The following is a 21981-nucleotide window of genomic DNA, read 5'->3' as shown; positions in this document are numbered from 1 at the left end:
ATTCTGCCACATTTTCATACACTTTAACAACCGCTATATTTCAGAATCTGTGGACAGAGTTGAAAGGTTTCCAGAAAATCTGCCCGAGCAGGCATTATTCCGACAGTACCTCTGATAAGCCACTCAGCCATGGACATGATAGTGATAAGACTCAAATCCCTCACTGTGATCTCTGTACACTTTTTTTTTAATAGGAGCCGCTGGAGACAATCAAGAACCTTGGTTCCACAAACCCCTTGCTTAATGGTATTGGTCAGTGGCATTAAAAAGATTGGGAACCCATGATCTAAAAGACGACGTTCCTGGCTCTTCACTTTCAAACACCGAGGGTAAATGCTGGTTCTGTACTGCTACTCCACTGTACTTCAGGGGTATTCGTCTTCCTCAGTTCCACCTGTCACAGACTTTCTGTCCAAAGGTCCCAATTTTACACACCTACAAGGGGGCTCCAAGAATAAAAGACCACCACCATTGGACAGGACGTAAAGGAATCTTCGGTCCCAAAGCACCAGGTTCAGGTACAGTTGTTTCTCTCCAACCAGCAGACTCCTGAACTGGCGAATACAACCTACAGACTCACTTCCAAGGACTCTCCAACTCGAGTTCTTGGTACTTGTTATCTTTTTTATTATTATTTGTATAATGTCTGCTTTTGAATTTTGGTTGCTTGTCTTTGTGTAGTTTTTCATAAATTTTATTGTATTTCTTTATTTCCTGTAAATGCTTCAAGTGAAAGAATCTCTAGGCTGCATATATATGATGAGGGAAACTGAAACATTGAAGTGAATGCCAGAAGTGAGTGCTAGCTGCCTGACTTTGGACCGCTCTGCCACTAGAGAGGGGAGAGCCTGCACTGTGCCCCGGGAACGTTGCCCAGGTTTTCTGTGCTTTGGATATGGACTTGGACTACAGATTTTTTTTTCCAATATTATAGTATTTTATACTGAGCTTTTTGCCAGATCTTACTTGTTTTTTTTCTGCGGGGGAGGAGGATTTGGGGGTTGACGTGCCTGTTCTGTTTTGTTCATTTTTTTTATTATATGGAAGGAGGGATTTGGGGGCCAATGTGTCCGTTCTGTTTCTGTTTATTTTTTTGTGCGAGGGAGGGGGAATTGGGGGGGGGGGCGCGTTGATGATCGTGCTGCCTTTCTTTCTTGGTTTCATGGCTACCTAGAGAAGAAGAATTTTGGAGTTATATACCTGGATTATAAATGAACATTTGAACCTTTGATATGTGTATTTAGATAACAAACTTACTTTGACTTTGAAAAGAGGGCTGTTGTGATCTTTGTCTTATTTTCCTTACAAAGTTAACAGACCATATGTTCGGGAGTATTGGCTTTGTGTTAGCTCACTGTGCCTAAGCTGGCAACCAAGTACTTAACTATTTTACCTACTTATCTGTTTACCAGCACATAGCCTTGGCATTACGGGTGTTCACTTCAATGTTGTGAGAGTATCTGTCCCCATCATTCTCCTCCCCTCCACTGAACACATCTACCAGGAACACTGTGACAGGGAAGCAGCTTCCATCATCAGGGACCCCCAATGCTCCCTTCTCGCCGTTGTCATCAAGATTCACACCACCAGGTTCAGGAAGTTACTGCTCCTCAACCATCAGGCTTTTGAACCAATGGGGATAACTTTAACTTCACTTGCCCCATCACTAAACTGTTCCCGCAACCCACAGATTCACCTTCATGGACTCTTCATCTCGTGTTCTCAATATTTATTGCTTATATTTATTTATTTATGCTCTCGTTTGCATTTGCACATTGGTTGTTTGCCCTTTTGGGTGTAATCTTTCATTTGTTTCTAATATGATTCTAGGACTTACTGGGTATGCCCTCGAGAAAACAAATCTCAGGGCTGTATCTGGTGACATATCTGTACTTTGAAATGCATTTCAGATTTTAATCACCCTTTGGGTAAAAAAAATCTCCAAAAGCCCTACCCTTAAGTTAACCAGAGTGCACAGGTTTACAAACCTGATGAGGTGAAAAGTTTCTCACTATATGCCCTATCGGGCTCCTCCGTAATTTTACAAGCATCAGTCAGGTCCCCCTTGGTCATCAACGACAACCTGACTGATGCTGACAAAATCTGAGGAAAACAAACAGAGCCTATCAAATCCTTCCTCATAGCTCCCTCCCTGGCAACCTCTCCTCTGCGTCACCTCCTCTGGAATCAAGTCCTTCCTGAAAGGAGGTGACTAGAACTCCACACAATACTCCAGTTGTAGCTTAACTAATGTTTAATTCAATTCTACTATAACATCCGCGCTCTATTTTTCTATCCCACAGCCAATGAGGTATATAGCACGCCCGCTTACACAGCTGTCTTGAGAGATTCTTCGCCAAGATCCCTGCTTCTCAGTACTACCAAGGATCCTACAAATAAGTATGCACATCCTAGCCTTTACAAGTCTCAATAATGAATCAACTCACAAGTTCCAGAATGAAATTCCACCAGCCAACCCTTTGCCCCATTACCAACTCACCAACGTTGTTCTGCTGAAGACTATATTCCTCACAAACAACAGAATTACTAATCTTCACATCAACTGAAAATTTATTAACCATAGCCAGTATAATTACATTCAGATCTTTGATATACTGTATATAACAAACAGTTAACAGTCCAGGACAAGTCACATGATTGCAATGCAACAATTTAAATACTAACCACCACTATCAAATTCCTATTACCAGGCCCTTGATCAATTACAGCTCACTGTTCAGCACCATCATTCCCTCAATACTAACCAATAAGCTTCAAAACTTGGACCTCTGCGATAGGATTCTCGACTTCCTCTTTGGGAGACCACAGTGTGTGCAGATCGGTAATAACACTTCCTCCTCACTATCAACACAGTTATGTGCTCTACTCTACTCTCTCTACACTCATGACTACGAGGCTAAGAACTGTTCAAACGCCATCTATAAACTTGCCGATGGCACAGCTGCTGCTGGCAGAATCTCAGATGGAAGCTACGAGGCGGACAAAAGCAGGAGAGATTGGCTGGCTGAGGGGTTTTGCAACAACAATCTCACACTCAACGTCAGCAAGACCAAGGAACCGACTGTGGACTTCGAGAAGCAGAAGTTGGGAAGATGCACACCAGTCGTCATTCAGAGATCAGCAGTGGAAAGGGTGAGCAGCTTTAAGCTCCTGAACTTCAGCGTTTCAGAGGGTCTATCCTGAGCCCAATATCATCACAAAGAAGGTACACCAGTGGCTATATTTTGTGAGGTGTTTGAGGAGATTTGGAATGTCAATGATGACTCTTACAATTTTTTTTATAAATGTACAGTGGAAAACATTCTGAATGATTGTATCCCAACCTGATATGCAGGCACAGGATCAGAAGAGGCTTCAGAGGGTTGTAGGTTAAACCAGCTCTGTCAAAGAAACTACCCTCACCACTATTGAGGACATCCTCAAGAGCTAGTGCCTCAAGACCTTTAATGAGGTCTATCTTTAAAGACCCTCACTATCTGGGACATGCTCCCTTCTCAAAACTACCACCAGGGAGGAGGTACAAGAATTTGAAGACCCACACTCAACAGTTTAGGAAGTTTCTTACCCTCTGTCATCAGCTTTCTGAACAGTCCTTAAATACTACTTCATCATTTCTTATATTTTGCACTATTTATTTTTGACATTTATAGATCTTTATCTCTTTGCACAAATCTCATGTCATGTGTCAGTGATAATAATTCTGCTTCAATTCGTCAAATTATTCTGGATCCCGTGGAGTTTCTTTTGAAATTTTCATTAAAATTCTTACTTTTTCACCCTGCTCATATCATAGCACCTTCATTTTAACGCTGGTAGACTTCCAAAGGCTTTTCATGCAAAGGAGTCATTTCCTTACAAACATGCCTTCAGTGATAGTTAAATGTCTTACAGTACAATTGTTCTTACCTCATTTCTCTGTTCTCAGTCTGAAGGTGAAACTATGGTTAAGATGTAAAAGCCCTTCCTTAGTTCACCTAACTGGCATTTTCAGAAGACGATTAACACACATGGTATATTTAACCAGAGAGCAATACATTGGGGAAAAAAGCAGTTGAGTATCAAATACAGAAACTAATTAGGAAGGCTAACAGAATGTGGCAGAGCTACGTTCATCCCACACTAACAAATGAGGAAGTGTTACAAAAAATCAGAATAAGCAGAGATCTGATTTCATCAAATTTCTGGGACAGGTACTGAGAAAAAAAAAGTTCAAACATCTTGCAGTGATGGATAAAAATGATGGAAGAAAAAGTCAAGGTCGACAGCACATGACATTCATGGGTTGCATCAGGGGACAGACTGGCAGAAGTTTTGAAGAGCTTATTAGAACTTATCAGGTTAAAGACAGATGATTGCCCATGTCATAAAACATAACAATGAAGATGAACAGAATGTTGCAATTTATTGCAAGAGATATGCAATGTAAAAGTGGGGAGGTTTCGATGAAATGTCAAAGCGGGCATGTTTTGGTGAAATGTCAAAGCGGGCATGTTTCAGTGCAATGTCAAAGCGGGCATGTTACAGTGAAATGTCAAAGCGGGCATGTTTCAGTGAAATGTCAAAGCGGGCATGTTTCAGTGAAATGTCAAAGCGGGCATGTTTCAGTGAAATGTCAAAGCGGGCATGTTACAGTGAAATGTCAAAGCGGGCATGTTTCAGTGAAATGTCAAAGCGGGCATGTTTCAGTGAAATGTCAAAGCGGGCATGTTTCAGTGAAATGTCAAAGCGGGCATGTTTCAGTGAAATGTCAAAGCGGGCATGTTTTGGTGAAATGTCAAAGCGGGCATGTTTCAGTGCAATGTCAAAGCGGGCATGTTACAGTGAAATGTCAAAGCGGGCATGTTTCAGTGAAATGTCAAAGCGGGCATGTTTCAGTGAAATGTCAAAGCGGGCATGTTTCAGTGAAATGTCAAAGCGGGCATGTTACAGTGAAATGTCAAAGCGGGCATGTTTCAGTGAAATGTCAAAGCGGGCATGTTACAGTGAAATGTCAAAGCGGGCATGTTTCAGTGAAATGTCAAAGCGGGCATGTTACAGTGAAATGTCAAAGCGGGCATGTTTCAGTGAAATGTCAAAGCGGGCATGTTTCAGTGAAATGTCAAAGCGGGCATGTTTCAGTGAAATGTCAAAGCGGGCATGATTCAGTGAAATGTCAAAGCGGGCATGTTACAGTGAAATGTCAAAGCGGGCATGTTACAGTGAAATGTCAAAGCGGGCATGTTTCAGTGAAATGTCAAAGCGGGCATGTTTCAGTGAAATGTCAAAGCGGGCATGTTACAGTGAAATGTCAAAGCGGGCATGTTTCAGTGAAATGTCAAAGCGGGCATGTTTCAGTGAAATGTCAAAGCGGGCATGTTTCAGTGAAATGTCAAAGCGGGCATGATTCAGTGAAATGTCAAAGCGGGCATGTTTCAGTGAAATGTCAAAGCGGGCATGTTTCAGTGAAATGTCAAAGCGGGCATGTTTCAGTGCAATGTCAAAGCGGGCATGTTTCAGTGAAATGTCAAAGCGGGCATGTTACAGTGAAATGTCAAAGCGGGCATGTTTCAGTGAAATGTCAAAGCGGGCATGTTACAGTGAAATGTCAAAGCGGGCATGTTTCAGTGAAATGTCAAAGCGGGCATGTTTCAGTGAAATGTCAAAGCGGGCATGTTACAGTGAAATGTCAAAGCGGGCATGTTACAGTGAAATGTCAAAGCGGGCATGTTTCAGTGAAATGTCAAAGCGGGCATGTTTCAGTGAAATGTCAAAGCGGGCATGTTTCAGTGAAATGTCAAAGCGGGCATGTTTCAGTGAAATGTCAAAGCGGGCATGTTTCAGTGAAATGTCAAAGCGGGCATGTTTCAGTGCAATGTCAAAGCGGGCATGATTCAGTGAAATGTCAAAGCGGGCATGTTTCAGTGAAATGTCAAAGCGGGCATGTTACAGTGAAATGTCAAAGCGGGCATGATTCAGTGAAATGTCAAAGCGGGCATGTTACAGTGAAATGTCAAAGCGGGCATGTTTCAGTGAAATGTCAAAGCGGGCATGTTACAGTGAAATGTCAAAGCGGGCATGATTCAGTGAAATGTCAAAGCGGGCATGTTTCAGTGCAACGTCAAAGCGGGCATGTTTCAGTGCAACGTCAAAGCGGGCATGTTTCAGTGCAACGTCAAAGCGGGCATGTTTCAGTGCAATGTCAAAGCGGGCATGTTTCAGTGAAATGTCAAAGCGGGCATGTTTCAGTGAAATGTCAAAGCGGGCATGTTTCAGTGAAATGTCAAAGCGGGCATGTTTCAGTGAAATGTCAAAGCGGGCATGTTTCAGTGAAATGTCAAAGCGGGCATGTTTCAGTGAAATGTCAAAGCGGGCATGTTTCAGTGAAATGTCAAAGCGGGCATGTTTCAGTGAAATGTCAAAGCGGGCATGTTTCAGTGAAATGTCAAAGCGGGCATGTTACAGTGAAATGTCAAAGCGGGCATGTTTCAGTGCAATGTCAAAGCGGGCATGTTTCAGTGAAATGTCAAAGCGGGCATGTTTCAGTGAAATGTCAAAGCGGGCATGTTTCAGTGAAATGTCAAAGCGGGCATGTTTCAGTGAAATGTCAAAGCGGGCATGTTACAGTGAAATGTCAAAGCGGGCATGTTTCAGTGAAATGTCAAAGCGGGCATGTTTCAGTGCAATGTCAAAGCGGGCATGTTTCAGTGAAATGTCAAAGCGGGCATGTTTCAGTGAAATGTCAAAGCGGGCATGTTTCAGTGCAATGTCAAAGCGGGCATGTTTCAGTGAAATGTCAAAGCGGGCATGATTCAGTGCAATGTCAAAGCAGACATGTTTCAGTGCAATGTCAAAGCGGGCATGATTCAGTGAAATGTCAAAGCGGGCATGATTCAGTGAAATGTCAAAGCGGGCATGTTTCAGTGAAATGTCAAAGCGGGCATGTTTCAGTGAAATGTCAAAGCGGGCATGTTTCAGTGAAATGTCAAAGCGGGCATGTTTCAGTGAAATGTCAAAGCGGGCATGTTTCAGTGAAATGTCAAAGCGGGCATGATTCAGTGAAATGTCAAAGCGGGCATGTTTCAGTGAAATGTCAAAGCGGGCATGTTTCAGTGAAATGTCAAAGCGGGCATGTTTCAGTGAAATGTCAAAGCAGGCATGATTCAATGCAATGTCAAAGCGGGCATGTTTCAGTGAAATGTCAAAGCGGGCATGTTTCAGTGAAATGTCAAAGCGGGCATGATTCAGTGCAATGTCAAAGCAGACATGTTTCAGTGCAATGTCAAAGCGGGCATGATTCAGTGAAATGTCAAAGCGGGCATGATTCAGTGAAATGTCAAAGCGGGCATGTTTCAGTGAAATGTCAAAGCGGGCATGTTTCAGTGAAATGTCAAAGCGGGCATGTTTCAGTGAAATGTCAAAGCGGGCATGTTTCAGTGAAATGTCAAAGCGGGCATGATTCAGTGAAATGTCAAAGCGGGCATGTTTCAGTGAAATGTCAAAGCGGGCATGTTTCAGTGAAATGTCAAAGCGGGCATGATTCAGTGAAATGTCAAAGCGGGCATGTTTCAGTGAAATGTCAAAGCGGGCATGATTCAGTGAAATGTCAAAGCGGGCATGTTTCAGTGAAATGTCAAAGCGGGCATGTTTCAGTGAAATGTCAAAGCGGGCATGATTCAGTGAAATGTCAAAGCGGGCATGTTTCAGTGAAATGTCAAAGCGGGCATGATTCAGTGAAATGTCAAAGCGGGCATGTTTCAGTGAAATGTCAAAGCGGGCATGATTCAGTGAAATGTCAAAGCGGGCATGATTCAGTGAAATGTCAAAGCGGGCATGTTTCAGTGAAATGTCAAAGCGGGCATGTTTCAGTGAAATGTCAAAGCGGGCATGATTCAGTGAAATGTCAAAGCGGGCATGTTTCAGTGAAATGTCAAAGCGGGCATGTTTCAGTGAAATGTCAAAGCGGGCATGATTCAGTGAAATGTCAAAGCGGGCATGTTTCAGTGAAATGTCAAAGCGGGCATGTTACAGTGAAATGTCAAAGCGGGCATGTTTCAGTGCAATGTCAAAGCGGGCATGTTTCAGTGAAATGTCAAAGCGGGCATGTTTCAGTGCAACGTCAAAGCGGGCATGTTTCAGTGAAATGTCAAAGCGGGCATGTTTCAGTGAAATGTCAAAGCGGGCATGATTCAGTGAAATGTCAAAGCGGGCATGTTTCAGTGAAATGTCAAAGCGGGCATGTTTCAGTGAAATGTCAAAGCGGGCATGATTCAGTGAAATGTCAAAGCGGGCATGTTTCAGTGCAATGTCAAAGCGGGCATGTTTCAGTGAAATGTCAAAGCGGGCATGTTTCAGTGCAACGTCAAAGCGGGCATGTTTCAGTGAAATGTCAAAGCGGGCATGTTTCAGTGAAATGTCAAAGCGGGCATGATTCAGTGAAATGTCAAAGCGGGCATGTTTCAGTGAAATGTCAAAGCGGGCATGTTTCAGTGAAATGTCAAAGCGGGCATGATTCAGTGAAATGTCAAAGCGGGCATGTTTCAGTGAAATGTCAAAGCGGGCATGTTTCAGTGAAATGTCAAAGCGGGCATGATTCAGTGAAATGTCAAAGCGGGCATGTTTCAGTGAAATGTCAAAGCGGGCATGTTTCAGTGAAATGTCAAAGCAGGCATGATTCAATGCAATGTCAAAGCGGGCATGTTTCAGTGAAATGTCAAAGCGGGCATGTTACAGTGAAATGTCAAAGCGGGCATGTTACAGTCAACTTTACAAGACACTGGTGAGATCACACCTGGAGTACAGCATACAATTTTGGTCTCCATTTAAAAGAAAGAAAACACATAATTACATTGGAAATAGTGCAGAAAAGGTTTACTTGATTGATTCCAAGGAAGAAGTGGTTGACATATATAAAGGGTTGAGCCCAACCTGTTCAACCTTGGAATAGTCATACATTGAAGTATGGAAGAATGAGGGGATAATCTCATTTAAACATATAAAATTCCACCAGAGATTAATAAGGTGAATGCTGTGAGGGTGTTTCTCCTTGTCTGGGCATCTCAACCAGGAGGGAATCTTTTCAAAATAATGTGTTATTTAATTCAGACAGAGTAGCTGAATCTTGAAGATTCCCCTGTCTGGAGAGGTACAGTGACACTTAACAAATACACACAGTGAATGACAGACATTTAAGGCTCAAGGACATCAGGAGGTAAGGATAATGAGTAGGAAATTGGTGTCAAGGCCAAGTTTGGATTAGCCATGATCTTTATGGATTAAGGAGCAAACTGATGTGGTTGACAGACTTACTGTTCAAATTCATCCTGCACTTAATGCTTAATTTCACTCCAGGTACTGCTTTGCTGTCAGACAGGAGGGTCACACCCAAGAGTAAGGCCCAGCTCTGATCACTAAACCGCATGAGATCAAACCTAGGACTTCCTGGTTCCAATTCTCACTGAGGTACTTTGTAGATACTTAGTCATAATGATCAATCTGGTTTTAATAGTCAAATGACAAATCAGCCTGACTCATCCTACTTCTCACCACTGTAAAGCTTCTGTACTCGGCACCATCTCTCAAGCCTTCGTTTCACTTACATGAGTAACGTGGTTGCATGAAGTCTGGCTGAAGTGTGCTTCTCCAACCGTTTGTTGCGGTAGTGCCTGGCCGATGCCAGATGCTCCAAAATGCGATCCCTCCGAGCACTCATGGGAATCTCACAGGATTTACAGTACAAAATCTCCACCAAATCCCTCTCCCCACCTTCCTTTTGCTCAACAACATGTCTTTTCACTGACAGATCACAAAATTCAGCAGCATAATCATGCAGCGATTTTTTCTTCCTCCCCATACTGGAGATACTATCCTCTTTCTCAATGTCCACTTATATTCTCTATTACTAGTTCTGTTTTTCTTCCACTAACTCTGAATCATCTCAAATATGACAGTTTTAAACTTTCTCAGGATTTTTTTTTTGTTATTCTCTGCATAAATTGTATTCTTGGTATTTATGACTTTACTCCAAATGCTTATTCTCAGATTTCGTAGATCTGCATCTGCTACCCTCCACCTGTTATCTCAAATTTATTTCCTTTATTCTCCCATTGACTGATTTAATATATTAAGTGCTTATTCCACTGCATGCTCCCTCTTTGTGTGTGTGGCTCTTCAGTCTGATATTTCTATTTACAATTGACTCTTCCAGTGTCTCTCCTGCCTTTGTTCCTTTCCCTGCAACAATAATCTTCCTTTCACAAAGTGTATTTCTGTGTCTATTCCTCCACTCAGTTATTCTGGAGTTTGTGTTTGTTCATGTATTTTAGCATTCATTCTTCTCCTGAAACTTGCACTAGCCCTTCTTCCCTCTATAAGATCCCCTCTCTCTGTACTTGTATTTCTCTCATCAGCTCTGGCTATCCTCACTCTCTGATACTCAATACTTCCTCCCCATTCAACTTATTACAATCTCCTGCAAATCTGTTGTTTGCACTTTGCCACCTTCTCTCTTACTTATCTTCATCAGGTCTTCCTGTATTAATCCTGTTTACATCTTACTTCTCTCCTGACGTATCACTTTTTATCCCTTCTCTATTTTCTCCCTCCTTCCCCTTATTGTGATTTCATTAATAGCCGATGCCTATCCCTCCCTCTTGCAGGTGTTCATTTCAATTTCCTTCAGTTTTTACCAGATCACATCCTGTGCTTTTTTTCCTGTTTCCCACCTGTTACTGGCTCTCTTCGCCCTCTTTCCGACGCTCCAATCCGTTTATCTTTTCCTATACCTGTTCTCTCACTTCCCTCAGGAGCTGACTTCTCTCGACGCTTCTTGCAGCCTGTTTTATTCTGTCTCTCTCGGTTATTTGTTTTATTTCGCCCTCTCCGCAGGGTAATCCGCTATTTCTCTGCGCTGCTCCCGGACTCTCTGAAAACTCAGCCCTCGTCCTACCTCCAACTTTCTGCTGCCCCGCCGCGAGCAAATCAACAACAAGCAGCTAAAGCCCTCAGTGACTCCCGTTACCCATCCGTCAGTTTCTCCGCTGAAACACAAATCATCGGGTCGCCAAAAGCTGATCAATCCCCTCTACTTGCTCCCGGATGTAAATCCAACCACAGGAAACAGAACTAAGAAACCCAGCTGCGGCGCCGCTGATCGAGTAGGACTAGTCGGCCCTCCAACACGGAAGGTTACGGCCACCTAGCGGATGGGAGGACTGCTCTGCAATCCAACACGGAAGATTACGGCCATCTAGCGGATGGGAGGACTGATCTGCAATCCAACACGGAAGGTTACGGCCACCTAGCGGATGGGAGGACTGCTCTGCAATCCAACACGGAAGGTTACGGCCACCAAGCGGATGGGAGGACAGCACGTACAACAAGCTGGAGGAACTCAGCAGATAGGACAGCATCCGTAGATACGAGTCGTCAACGTTTCAGGCCGAGGGAGGACTGGTTTGCCCCCTAACACGAGAGATTACGGCCACCTGACAGATGGGGGGGAGGGGTGGTGAGAATTGGTCTGTCCGCTGCAGTCACCTATCGGTTGGGAAGACTGACCTGCACTGCAGGGTATTACAGCCACCTCTCGGTGGGAGGACCACACTGCACCCTGTAATAATAGAATTACTATTAACCCTCTTACCTGCCTATCACCTTTCCCGAATTCCCCTCCTTCTTCCCTTTCTCCAATGGTCCACTCTCCTCTCCTATCATACTCCTTCTTCTCCAGTTCTTTACCTTTCCTACCCACCTGGCTTCACCTATCACCTTCTAACTATAATCCTTCCCCCCCACCACCACCACCTTTTTTTAAAAATTCTGGCATTTCCCCCCCCTTTCGAGTCCTAAAGAAGTGTCGCGGAGCGAAATGTTGACTGGTTACTTATTTCCATAGATGCTGCCTAACCTGCTGAGTTCCTCCAGTGTGTTACTCTGGATTTCCAGACTCTCTTGTGCATAGTGGATGGGAAGACTGGCCGGCCCGCTACACGGGTGACCGCAGCCACCTATTATACGGCCACCAATCGGCTAGTTGGGAGGATCGGTCTGCCCCCTACACGGGTGACCGCAGCCACCTATTATACGGCCACCAATCGGCTAGTTAGGAGGATCGGTCTGCCCCCTACACGGGGGACGGCAGCCACCTATCCGGTGGGACGACCGTTCCTGAAGTCCGCACTGGAGGGAGGACCAGTCTTGCTTGCCCTTCACGCTGAAGAGAAAATACAGCTAGCTCAGCGACGGGAACGCGTGTGTGCCGCCCACGCCGAAGACGGGAGAGCTGCGCCACCTGTCAATGAGGGAGTCTGGCTGCTGTCGGAGCAGCAGGCAAAGAGCAGGTGACCAATTGCGCAGAGTGCACTGCAGTCCCCGGCGGGCAAAGGGACCAGCTGTCCGCATACGACTCATCGGGGTGATCATTCAACGTCCAATAAAAGGCAGAGTGCCATCTCTGTCCTGCGATTTTTAGGCTGCAAACACGGCTAAATCTGGGGCATAGGTTTTCAGATTACGAAAGGAAATTAGTTGAAAATTATTCCCATTGTCCCTGTGCTATTTTAGTACGACTCGCCTTAGAAATGTGGTCATACTGCACACCACTTGGAAATCCTTATTTTTTAAATTGTGCTGAATACGTTTGTCTTAGCTCGTTATAAATAGGCCTATCGCCGAAACGCAGTTGCAGTTTTAAAAGGAGAAAACAATTGTCGTTTTGCTAATCATTGTGGCATTTATGGTCCATCCTAATTGTTCTTCAGAAAGTAGGTGGCGAGTCGCGTCACCTATTTTGCAATGGTGCGTGACTGAGTGTAATTCCGCTAAACCTTTGGTTGGAGAATTTCAGGATTTGGATCCACTGTGGAATTACGTAGTATATTTTCAATAAACAAGGGACTGCAGATACTGTAAATCTGGAGCAACACCCAAAGATGCTGGAGGAGTCCAAAGGGTCAAACAGCATCTACTAAGAGAAATGAGCAATCAGCGTGTCCCTTCGATCCAGTCTGAAGATCCGATCCGCCATGTTCCTCCAGGCCTGTGTTGTATTTTCAAGTCAGGGTGGCGTGACATACAGCCCGTATTCCACTGCTTCGGATTTTTTAACAAACTAAACTTTATTCATAATAACAAAAATAGAATAAACATCACAAACGAGAGATTTTGCAAATACTGGAAATCTGAGCAACGGACACAAAATGCTGGAAGAACTCAGCAAGCCAGGCAGCATCTATGGAAAAGTAAGTACAGTTGAAGTTTCGGGCAGGACGTGTCGAAGGGTCTCGGCTGGAAACATCGACTGTACTTTTTTCCATAGATGTTGCCTGGCCTGCTGCGTTCCTCCAGAATAAACTGTTAAATGCCTTTTCCTTCTTTACATTCATAGTCATACTCCGTACTGTTCTGTTGTGTTCATACACATCAGTAACACTGCTGCCACATAGCTACAATAATAATTGAGAGGCTTCCTCTGCTTCTGATGCATTTATCATTCTGGGTGGTTGAATGGAGTTGCCATTGTGTATTTTGTAGCTGGTCTGAATACAGAGAACTGTGCCGAAGACAGAATGAAAATTGAGGGTGTTGGATTCTGTGACACTTAAGCTGTATGTTGTTTTTCTGAATAGAGTCGAGCTTCGTGAATGTTGTTAAAGTTATGTACAGCCAAGCAAATGGAGTGACTTCTGCTTTGTAAATGCCAAAATGTGAGGAGACTCTGTGGCGTCAGCTCAAAGGTTATCAAGCAGCTGTGATGTAACTAGGCTGGTTGAGCAGCCGGTCGTATTATAGTCGTCTCAGATAGCAAACGAGGAAAATAAACTTCTTCTTCAAGTTTTTTTTAAACATTTACATTGTGCCAAATAAAGATTGAAATGTACGACCACAATTAAGTTAGTGTAATACTAAAACAAATCATCCATTTTATCATCAATCCAATCCATGATAAGCAAGGATGTCACAATTCATATACCTTTTAGGAATTTTATAAGACTTACAGAGCAGAGAGTTTGCTATGCAGTAATTGTGTATGCTGTTGAAAATATACAATTTCATTTTTAAAGGAGTGTGACTGTAGTGTGAAAGTACCATAAGTTCATGAAAATTGAAAGGATTCTTCCTGTTCTAGAGGAGGAGGTTACAAAACAGTGCAAGGTTGTGATTTCTTAACAAATTACATGGGCATGAAAATGTTAAAGTTGATAATCCACTTCAGGCTGTCATAATAGTGTGCTGATGATTTCATCATTTTAAGATTCAGGCATTTGACATTTAGTATGCCCTTCATTAGGTCTATCTAAATGTTCATAGGATGAAGGGAAGAGATTGCCAATTAAATAGAAAATTGTTTTGGCACGAAAAGGCATTACTCTTCATTGGGAACTACATAACTTTCTGCAGCAGCATCCAAGTTTGTCTCACAGGGGATCTGTGAATGCCCTTTCCTGCCCTTAGTGTTATTTAGTCATCAACTTCAATAAGAGAATTGTAAACAGGTGACAACAGTTGCCAATCCAAAAAGGATGCCCAAAAGGAACATCAACTAACTAAAGAATTGTATTATAAACAGAAGAGATTCTGCAGATGCTGTAAACCCAGAGCAACACACACAAAATGCAGGAGAAACTCCACAGGTCAGAGAGCATCAATGGAAATAAATGCTGCCTGACCTGCTGAGTTCCTGCAGCATTTTGTGTGTGTTGCTAAATAATTGTACTTCTGCCTCTGATAAGAAAAAGAGAATAGAATCCCTATTTTATAATAGGGATTTCTAATTAATGGCTGCCAACATATCAACATCAAGTAATTTCAAAACATCCTTTTGCTGAGAATGTGAAAGCAGTTTGGGAGAAAGACAAAAATCTTCCTGATGTTTTTTTTGTTGAAGAGATTAGCTTAGATCTTGGAGTCAAGATAAAAAATGTGGCAACCATGCTTTATCTGATGTGATTATTGTGGTAATTACATATCACACAAATCTGCTGCAGGAATAGGTCCAGCATCATAGTGATTAAATCGCTAGATTACTATCCAAAAGGAAGAGTAGGAGTTTACTTCTTGTTATTGTGATATAAATTTAGATAATTAAACAAATCTGAAACGGAAAGCTGGTGTCAGCAATGGTGAATTTAACACTATCAATCTGTATGAAAAGCCAACTGGTTCACTCATGCTATGACCATCAAAACATAGCTCTTTTCACATGCAATTTCTATCTCCCATTGTAATTTGAAGCCAATATCCCGGCTATTGCTTGGAGCACTGTATAGAACTCCCATCAAGCTCTTTTTACCCTTGCAGTTTCTTAACTCTACCCACAAGCATCTTATGTCACCTCTTTCTAAGGATTTGATTTCATTTATACCAATGGAACCATCCAACTCCCTCTGTCAACCTGCTTATCTTTTCAATACAAGGCCTATCCTTAGATGTTAAGCTCCCAACTATGATCTTCCTTCAGCCACCACTTAGAGATGCCCACATCATATCTACCAATTTCTAACTGCTCATATATATGTTCTTCAGGGCAGAGGTGTGGTAAAGATAAGCTCCCAATGGCATGTGTATCAAATAGCCTCTGACAACCAAGTCCAGCTCCTGGTCTTCATGTGTGGCCCAACTGAACAGTTTCTACTGACAGGAGAAGGGGCAAAGGCTGGCTACTGGAGCCTTAACCAGTTGCTTTGGGCTGATGGGTCTTGTCAACTGTGGTTGGCAGCTGATTTAGGAGAAGGAAACCTTGGATCTCAAACCTCCACAGCCTTGCAGCTATACCCACTCATGAGGAAGGCTTCAGGAGTAAACCCCAAGGGAAAACCCAGAGCTGGAGTCCCTAAGGCAATCCTACGTTGATGTTGAGTTCAATGCTGACTGGCAACTCCCGCAACACCGCTGGTGCCAAACAGTATTGGTCTCTGCCATTCCTTTGGATTCACCAGTTTTGTGGAGAGGGAGAGCTTGTTACATGGGCAACAACTTGCTCTCCATATTGTACTGCTCTGACTTGCATATCGCATAGAGGGCTAGGTGTCAACATCATGGTTGACCCTGACCAGCAGAGGGCCTAATGGAGGTGTATATATATGGTATACATATATATAATTATATTTGATTTTCATGTGGTGGGTGGCGATACATCTCTACCAAAGGAGATGTAAGGCACTCCTTCCCTCTGCTAACCTGCTTAGGCCCCGGATCAGGGTCACATGAAGCCATGGGAGCAGGTGGTGTATGGCCGTATGAGCAGATGATGCAGATCACAAGTCCTAGTTATGCGACCACTGACGTCAGGCAGACAATCTCCGAAGAGTATTGATAATCGCTGGGGTCACCCGTCATATAAGATGGCATGCCCTGGGTGTTGGGGGTCCTTGACGATAGATGTCGCTATTTTGAGGCATCGTCTTTTGAAGACGTCCTCAATGCTGGGTAGGCTAGCGCCCACAATGGATGATGATGATCTTAAATGATTGCAATCCTCCCCTTGAGTAATGCCAAACCTTGATCACCTTATCAAGAACTGCTTGAACTTAACACCAGTTTGATTGTACTAACAGTGAATCATAACACCCATCATCAGCTGCTCCTTTTATTTAAAACTATTTTCCAATTACTACTCTATTCTAGGAAGTTAAATCACTCACCATACTTTGTAAACAGGAAATTGCTCTATGTTCATATTTCTCAGTAACTGGAGAACAAAGGCAACCATTTGACAGTTTCAAAGGCAACACGAGTGAATCTGCAGATACTGGAAATAAATAAAAACACAAAATGCTGGCGGAACTCAGCAGGCCTGACAGCATCTATGGGAGGAGGTAGTGATGACGTTTCGGGCCGAAACCCTTCCTCAGGGGTGAAGTAACATGGGATGGTCGAGGGGGGATAAGAAGTGGGGTGAGGGATGAAGTAGAGAGCTGGGAAGTGATAATGGAGATAATGAAAATTTATCAATTTATTCACGGTTACTAAAAATGATGAAACTGCTTCTTTAAAAATCATATTTTTTCTAAGAAATTTAATTTTCAAATGATGCCATAAGTATTTATACTACTCTTTAATAATCACAATTTGCCTTGCAGCTTTCATTAAAATCTTTATTTGAAAATTTTAACAGCTCTCAAGAGGCCAGAATGGAAATATAATTTCCACATCCTTCACATTAACCTTTGTATAAACCTTGAAGTAAATGACAAGAAAAGCTTTTTTCTGCCAGCTTTTCCAAGTTTCTACTCATCTTCTGCCAATTCAGTTACAGTTAGAGAACAGAGAATCACTAAAGAAATTTTCTTCTTGGCTGTTAGAGAATGTAAACATTTTAGTAATTAATAGCTGTCAGAGAGACATATTTGTTGTGTTAGAGAATGAGGAGCCAGTATGTGTCAGCACTTAGAAGAAGCATTTTTGTCTAAGTTAGAAGATTGTGGATTTAGATCCCATCCAGAGACTTAAGCACAAAGATCTAGCCTGAATATCTGGGTCAGCACCAATGAGGGACCCACTTGAATAAAGTACTATCTTGAATAAAGTTGGGTAGGAGGTAGAAATTGGGCCAGGTATTTAGTGTGTGTGTGTGTGTGTGTGTGTGTGTGTGTGTGTGTGTGTGTGTGTGTGTGTGTGTGTGTGTGTGTGTGTGTGTGTGTGTGTGTGTGTGTGTGTGTGTGTGTGTGTGTGTGTGTGTGTGTGTGTGTGTGTGTGTGTGTGTGTGTGTGTTGGGGGCTGGGAAGGAAGATGGGGATTTGTTTTGCTGCTGTTGCTTTGTTGTTGTCCTATTTTGTTGTATTCTGTGTTGTTTTGACTAACATTGTGGGCTGCTACTTTGGCACCAGATATGTAGTGACACTTGTTGGCTGCCCCCAGCGCATCATTAGACTGTGTTGCTCATTAACATAAACAACGTAATCATGTTACGGGGGAGCTAGGGAAACTTCGGATCGATCGCTACAGGATTCACCTGTGTAATCATGGCGTTTGCCATGACCCGCACAACAGAGGGGGGTAATGTTGTGTTTTTTTTCATTCACAACATTAGCTGGGGGGTAGTATTGCCAAAAAAAGACAGAGATCTTTTAAAACCAACATCATATAGACCTATTTCTTTGTTGAACACGGATTATAAAATAATAACAAAGATTTTATCTAACAGATTATCTAAATACTTACCAAAATTAATACACATGGACCAAACAGGATTTATTAAAAATAGACAATCAGCAGATAATGTAACTCGGTTACTTAGCATAATTCATTTGGCACAAAAGAGGGAAGAAATGACTGTAGCAGTTGCTTATAGATTGGAATGAGATTTTTTATTTAAGGTATTGGAAAAATATGGATTAGGAGTATCTTTTATAAAATGGATTAAAACCTTAAATACTAACCCCAAAGCTAAAGTGGTGACAAATGGCCAAATTTCAACATCATTTCAGTTAACAAGGTCAACTAAACAAGGTTGTCCATTATCACCTGCTTTATTGGTGTTGGTGATAGAACCATTAGCTGAATTAATTAGAACTGACTCAGATATTATGGGTTTCAGAGTTAATCAGGAGGAATATAAGATTAACTTATTTGCTGATGATGTTCTGATTTATCTAACTAACCCATTACAATCATTGCATAAATTATCTTCTAGATTGGAAGAATATGGGAAAATATCAGGGTACAAAATAAATTGGAATAAAAGTGAAATTCTATCCTTACTAAAGGAGATTATAGTCAATGTCGATTAATAACTCAATTTAGATGGCCGATAAATGGTATAAAGTATTTAGGTATAAGAGTTGATAATGATATAAAGAATTTATATAAATTAAGTTATTTGCCATTATTGAAAAAAATTCAAGAGGATCTTGATAAATGGATGATGTTACCAATAACATTAATAGGTAGAGTCAATGCTGTAAAAATGAATATATTCCCTAGATTACAATATTTATTCCAAACATTACCAATACAATTACCGCAGAAATTTTTTCAAGAGTTAAATAAATGTGTGAGGAAATTCCTTTGATGTCAAGATGTCAAGAATATCGTTGGAAAAATTGACATGGAAATTTGACCTAGGAGGGTTACAATTACCAAATTTTAAGAATTATTACAAAGCAAATCAACTTAGATTTATTGCATCTTTTTTTGATGAAGATAAACCGGCATGGATTAGAATAGAATTAGACAAAATAGGAGAAAATATGCTAGAAGAGTTTATATATAAATGGGAATCTAAATGGATACGGGAAAAGAAAGTATCTCCTATACTAAAACATTTGATTGATTTATGGAATAAGATAAATGTTGATGATGAGATAAAGAAATCTTTATTAGCAAAGACCTTTAATTCAAAATAAACTTATCCCTTTTACAATGGATAATCAACTTTTATATAACTGGTTTCACAAAGGGATTAGATATATAGGAGAAATCACACCTTAATACAAACTCCAGTCTTGCTTCTTGGGCAAACTAATCTGAGACCCTAAGACACAATTTAGAAACACATCTTGAAAAATATTTCTCCCCTCCACCAAGATTACAATGAAAGATTATCTGGTCGTAATCAATATTTTGCTTTAAATTCAAACTGATGATTGGGTTTATAAAAGGTATAAATGAGGAAATGAAATAAATTAGCATTTGTAGAATAATAGGTCTGCATGCAAATAAAGCACATAACCAAATCACCTTTATCTCAAGTTCTTGAAAGGGGTGGCCTAACTATTCTTCTCTAAAGTTGTACCATATCTCCTTGCTCCCATATTCTATGGTCAAAATAATGAAATCAAGTATTCCATATGCTTCATCAATTTATTCTACCTGTACTGACATTTTCAGAGATCTGTGGACCTGTACTTCAAGATCCCTTAGCTCATCACCACGCTGCCATTTACTGTGTACATCATACCACAATTTGATCTTTAAAAGTGCATTGTTAGAGAATTAAGTTTCATCTGCCATTGCTCTTTCCAGTTGATCAATATCCTGCTTGAGTTTGAGACACTCATCTTCTGTTCTGTTACCAAGCAAACTTTCGACCATTTTACCAACTTTGTTTAGATCTCATGGGAGCGGATCTTTTGGACTACCTCTATTGGAGAATAAAAGTTGCATTGTTTGCTGTGTAACCAAAACTATGTAGTCAGCTTTGAACTTGCTATTTGCTATGCATGTATCCAATTTAGTAGGAGAATGAAATCTTAAGAATGTAGAAGACAATGGTGTGTTAATGAGAGGTAGCTAAGAGATGTAGAGTAGAACAGGATTAAGTCAATGGGTAGAAACAATAGTGGCGGATGTACTTGTGATACGCAACTGTAGACTGATTGGATATGCTAATGCAACTAAACCAGGAGATTGCTATAAAAAATGCTATGTACAAGGCTCGGTGGGCAATCAGTGACTAGCTCAATGACTGTCTCAGCTTTGATTTGCAAATTAAAGTTTAATACTTCTTGAAGAATCTTCTGCGTCTCCTGGTCGTTTGTGGGGCACAAAAAACCACGACAAAATTGGCGACTGCGGCAGGACTGGAAAGAGACCCGCAGAAAGGAAACAGCAGATTGGGGATGCTTCATAGTCCTCTAGGGACCCCCACAAGGCTAACAGAATTAAGGGTGCACCCAAACAAAAGGTAAGCGCTTTTTACGACAATTTAGACTAAGAATTCTGTTAGTTTTGGGGAGGTCTTGGAGTCTCAGAAGTGTTAAACCACTGCCGAAGGGTCTCTCCGGTCCAAAGAATCTGGCAGAATTGGGGGTTAACAGGAGGCTCAGGGGATTGATCAAGAACACTGCAGTGAGGGTAAGTACAAATAAGCTAATAAGAAGTTAAGTAAAGAAAAATTCCACATTGTGTTGGTAAGTCCCTGTGGATACCGCTTCGTATAAAACGAAGGTCTGAACGGGCAGGGAAAGGGAAAATAGAGAAAATCCTCGTGGATACCGCCTTAAGAGATAAGGGTCTGAATAGACGAGGTGCATAGAGAAAATCCCTGCGGATACCGCTTCTTATGAAACGAAGGTCTGAACGGGCAGGGAAAGGAAAAATAGAGAAAAATCCCTGTGGATACCGCTTCGTATGAAACGAAGGTTTGAACGGGCAGGGAAAGGAAAATAGAGAAAATCCTCATGGATACCGCCTTAAGAGATAAGGGTCTGAATAGACGAGGTGCAAAGAGAAAGTTCTGTGGATACCGCTCTGAATAGAGGTCTGTACGGGCAGAACAGAATAGGAAACAAGGACAGTCCAATATATAGTTTAAAGCGCTGGTAGATAGACGATAGACTAGGCATAGAATTAGAGTAAATAATATTATCCAGTAAACTAACTGTGAATCTCTGAAATACCTTAAAAAGAGAAAACAACATGACAGGTAAAGGAACGGCAGTGGAGATTCTGAACAAAAAAATCCCGGTAAATAAATATGAGATCACAAAAACTTCAGAAAAATGAGAAAAAAGAGCCAAAAACCTGGTCACAAAATGGCCAAGAGAAGGAACGTTTGATGTAAGCTTGTGCGAAGAAATGGAGGCACTAATTAAAAATTACAAATCAAAAGAGAAATCTAAGAAAAGAGGGCAAAAAAGAGAACGAGAAATGGAAGTGCTAAAACTCTTCAGAACGGAGGGAGAAAGGCTGAGGAGGACAGGTAGAATATTGATTACAAGCGAGGAAGACACTAAGGTGCTGGAGAAACAGCCTGTTAGAGAGAGAGGAAGGTACAGTGAGAAGCTGGCTTCAGCTCCGTACCCAAATGTGAAAGAAACAGTAAAGCCCCCTCCCTATAATGAGGAAGGAACCCCTAAGCAGTGCCCCCTGCTGACGGGAACAGTAAACATGCAGGGAGAAGTACAAGTTTGGGATAATGAGGAAAAAAGACAATACGAGAAGGAAAAAGTGGCGATATGGAAGGAGATACAGGCAGAAAGGATATAGGTGGAACAGGCAAAGAAGAGATTGAACGGATGAAATACTTGAGAGAGGAAAAGG

At 41.8% G+C, this 21981-nt stretch overlaps 1 protein-coding gene across 3 annotated transcripts in view; it reads right to left on the bottom strand.

Moving 5' to 3' along the window:
- LOC140718431 (myo-inositol 2-dehydrogenase-like) overlaps window positions 1–21981 on the bottom strand; it is a 63945-nt gene that overhangs the window by 30046 nt on the left and 11918 nt on the right. The window contains exon 1 of one of the 3 annotated variants that reach the window (XM_073032162.1): window positions 9597–11211. The exons of 1 other annotated variant lie outside the window; for it this stretch is intronic. In XM_073032162.1, the coding sequence (XP_072888263.1) occupies window positions 9597–9850 (254 nt within the window). In that variant the 5' untranslated portion in view covers window positions 9851–11211. Of the gene's footprint in view, window positions 1–9596; window positions 11212–21981 lie in introns of those variants that run through there. One more of the 3 variants, XM_073032161.1, reaches the window with a different exon arrangement.

The sequence above is a fragment of the Hemitrygon akajei genome, chromosome 29, assembly GCF_048418815.1.
Source record: "Hemitrygon akajei chromosome 29, sHemAka1.3, whole genome shotgun sequence".
Taxonomy (NCBI): Eukaryota; Metazoa; Chordata; class Chondrichthyes; order Myliobatiformes; family Dasyatidae; genus Hemitrygon; species Hemitrygon akajei.
Note: the sequence above shows the minus strand (reverse complement) of the source record. Positions and strands in the feature narration are given on the sequence as shown.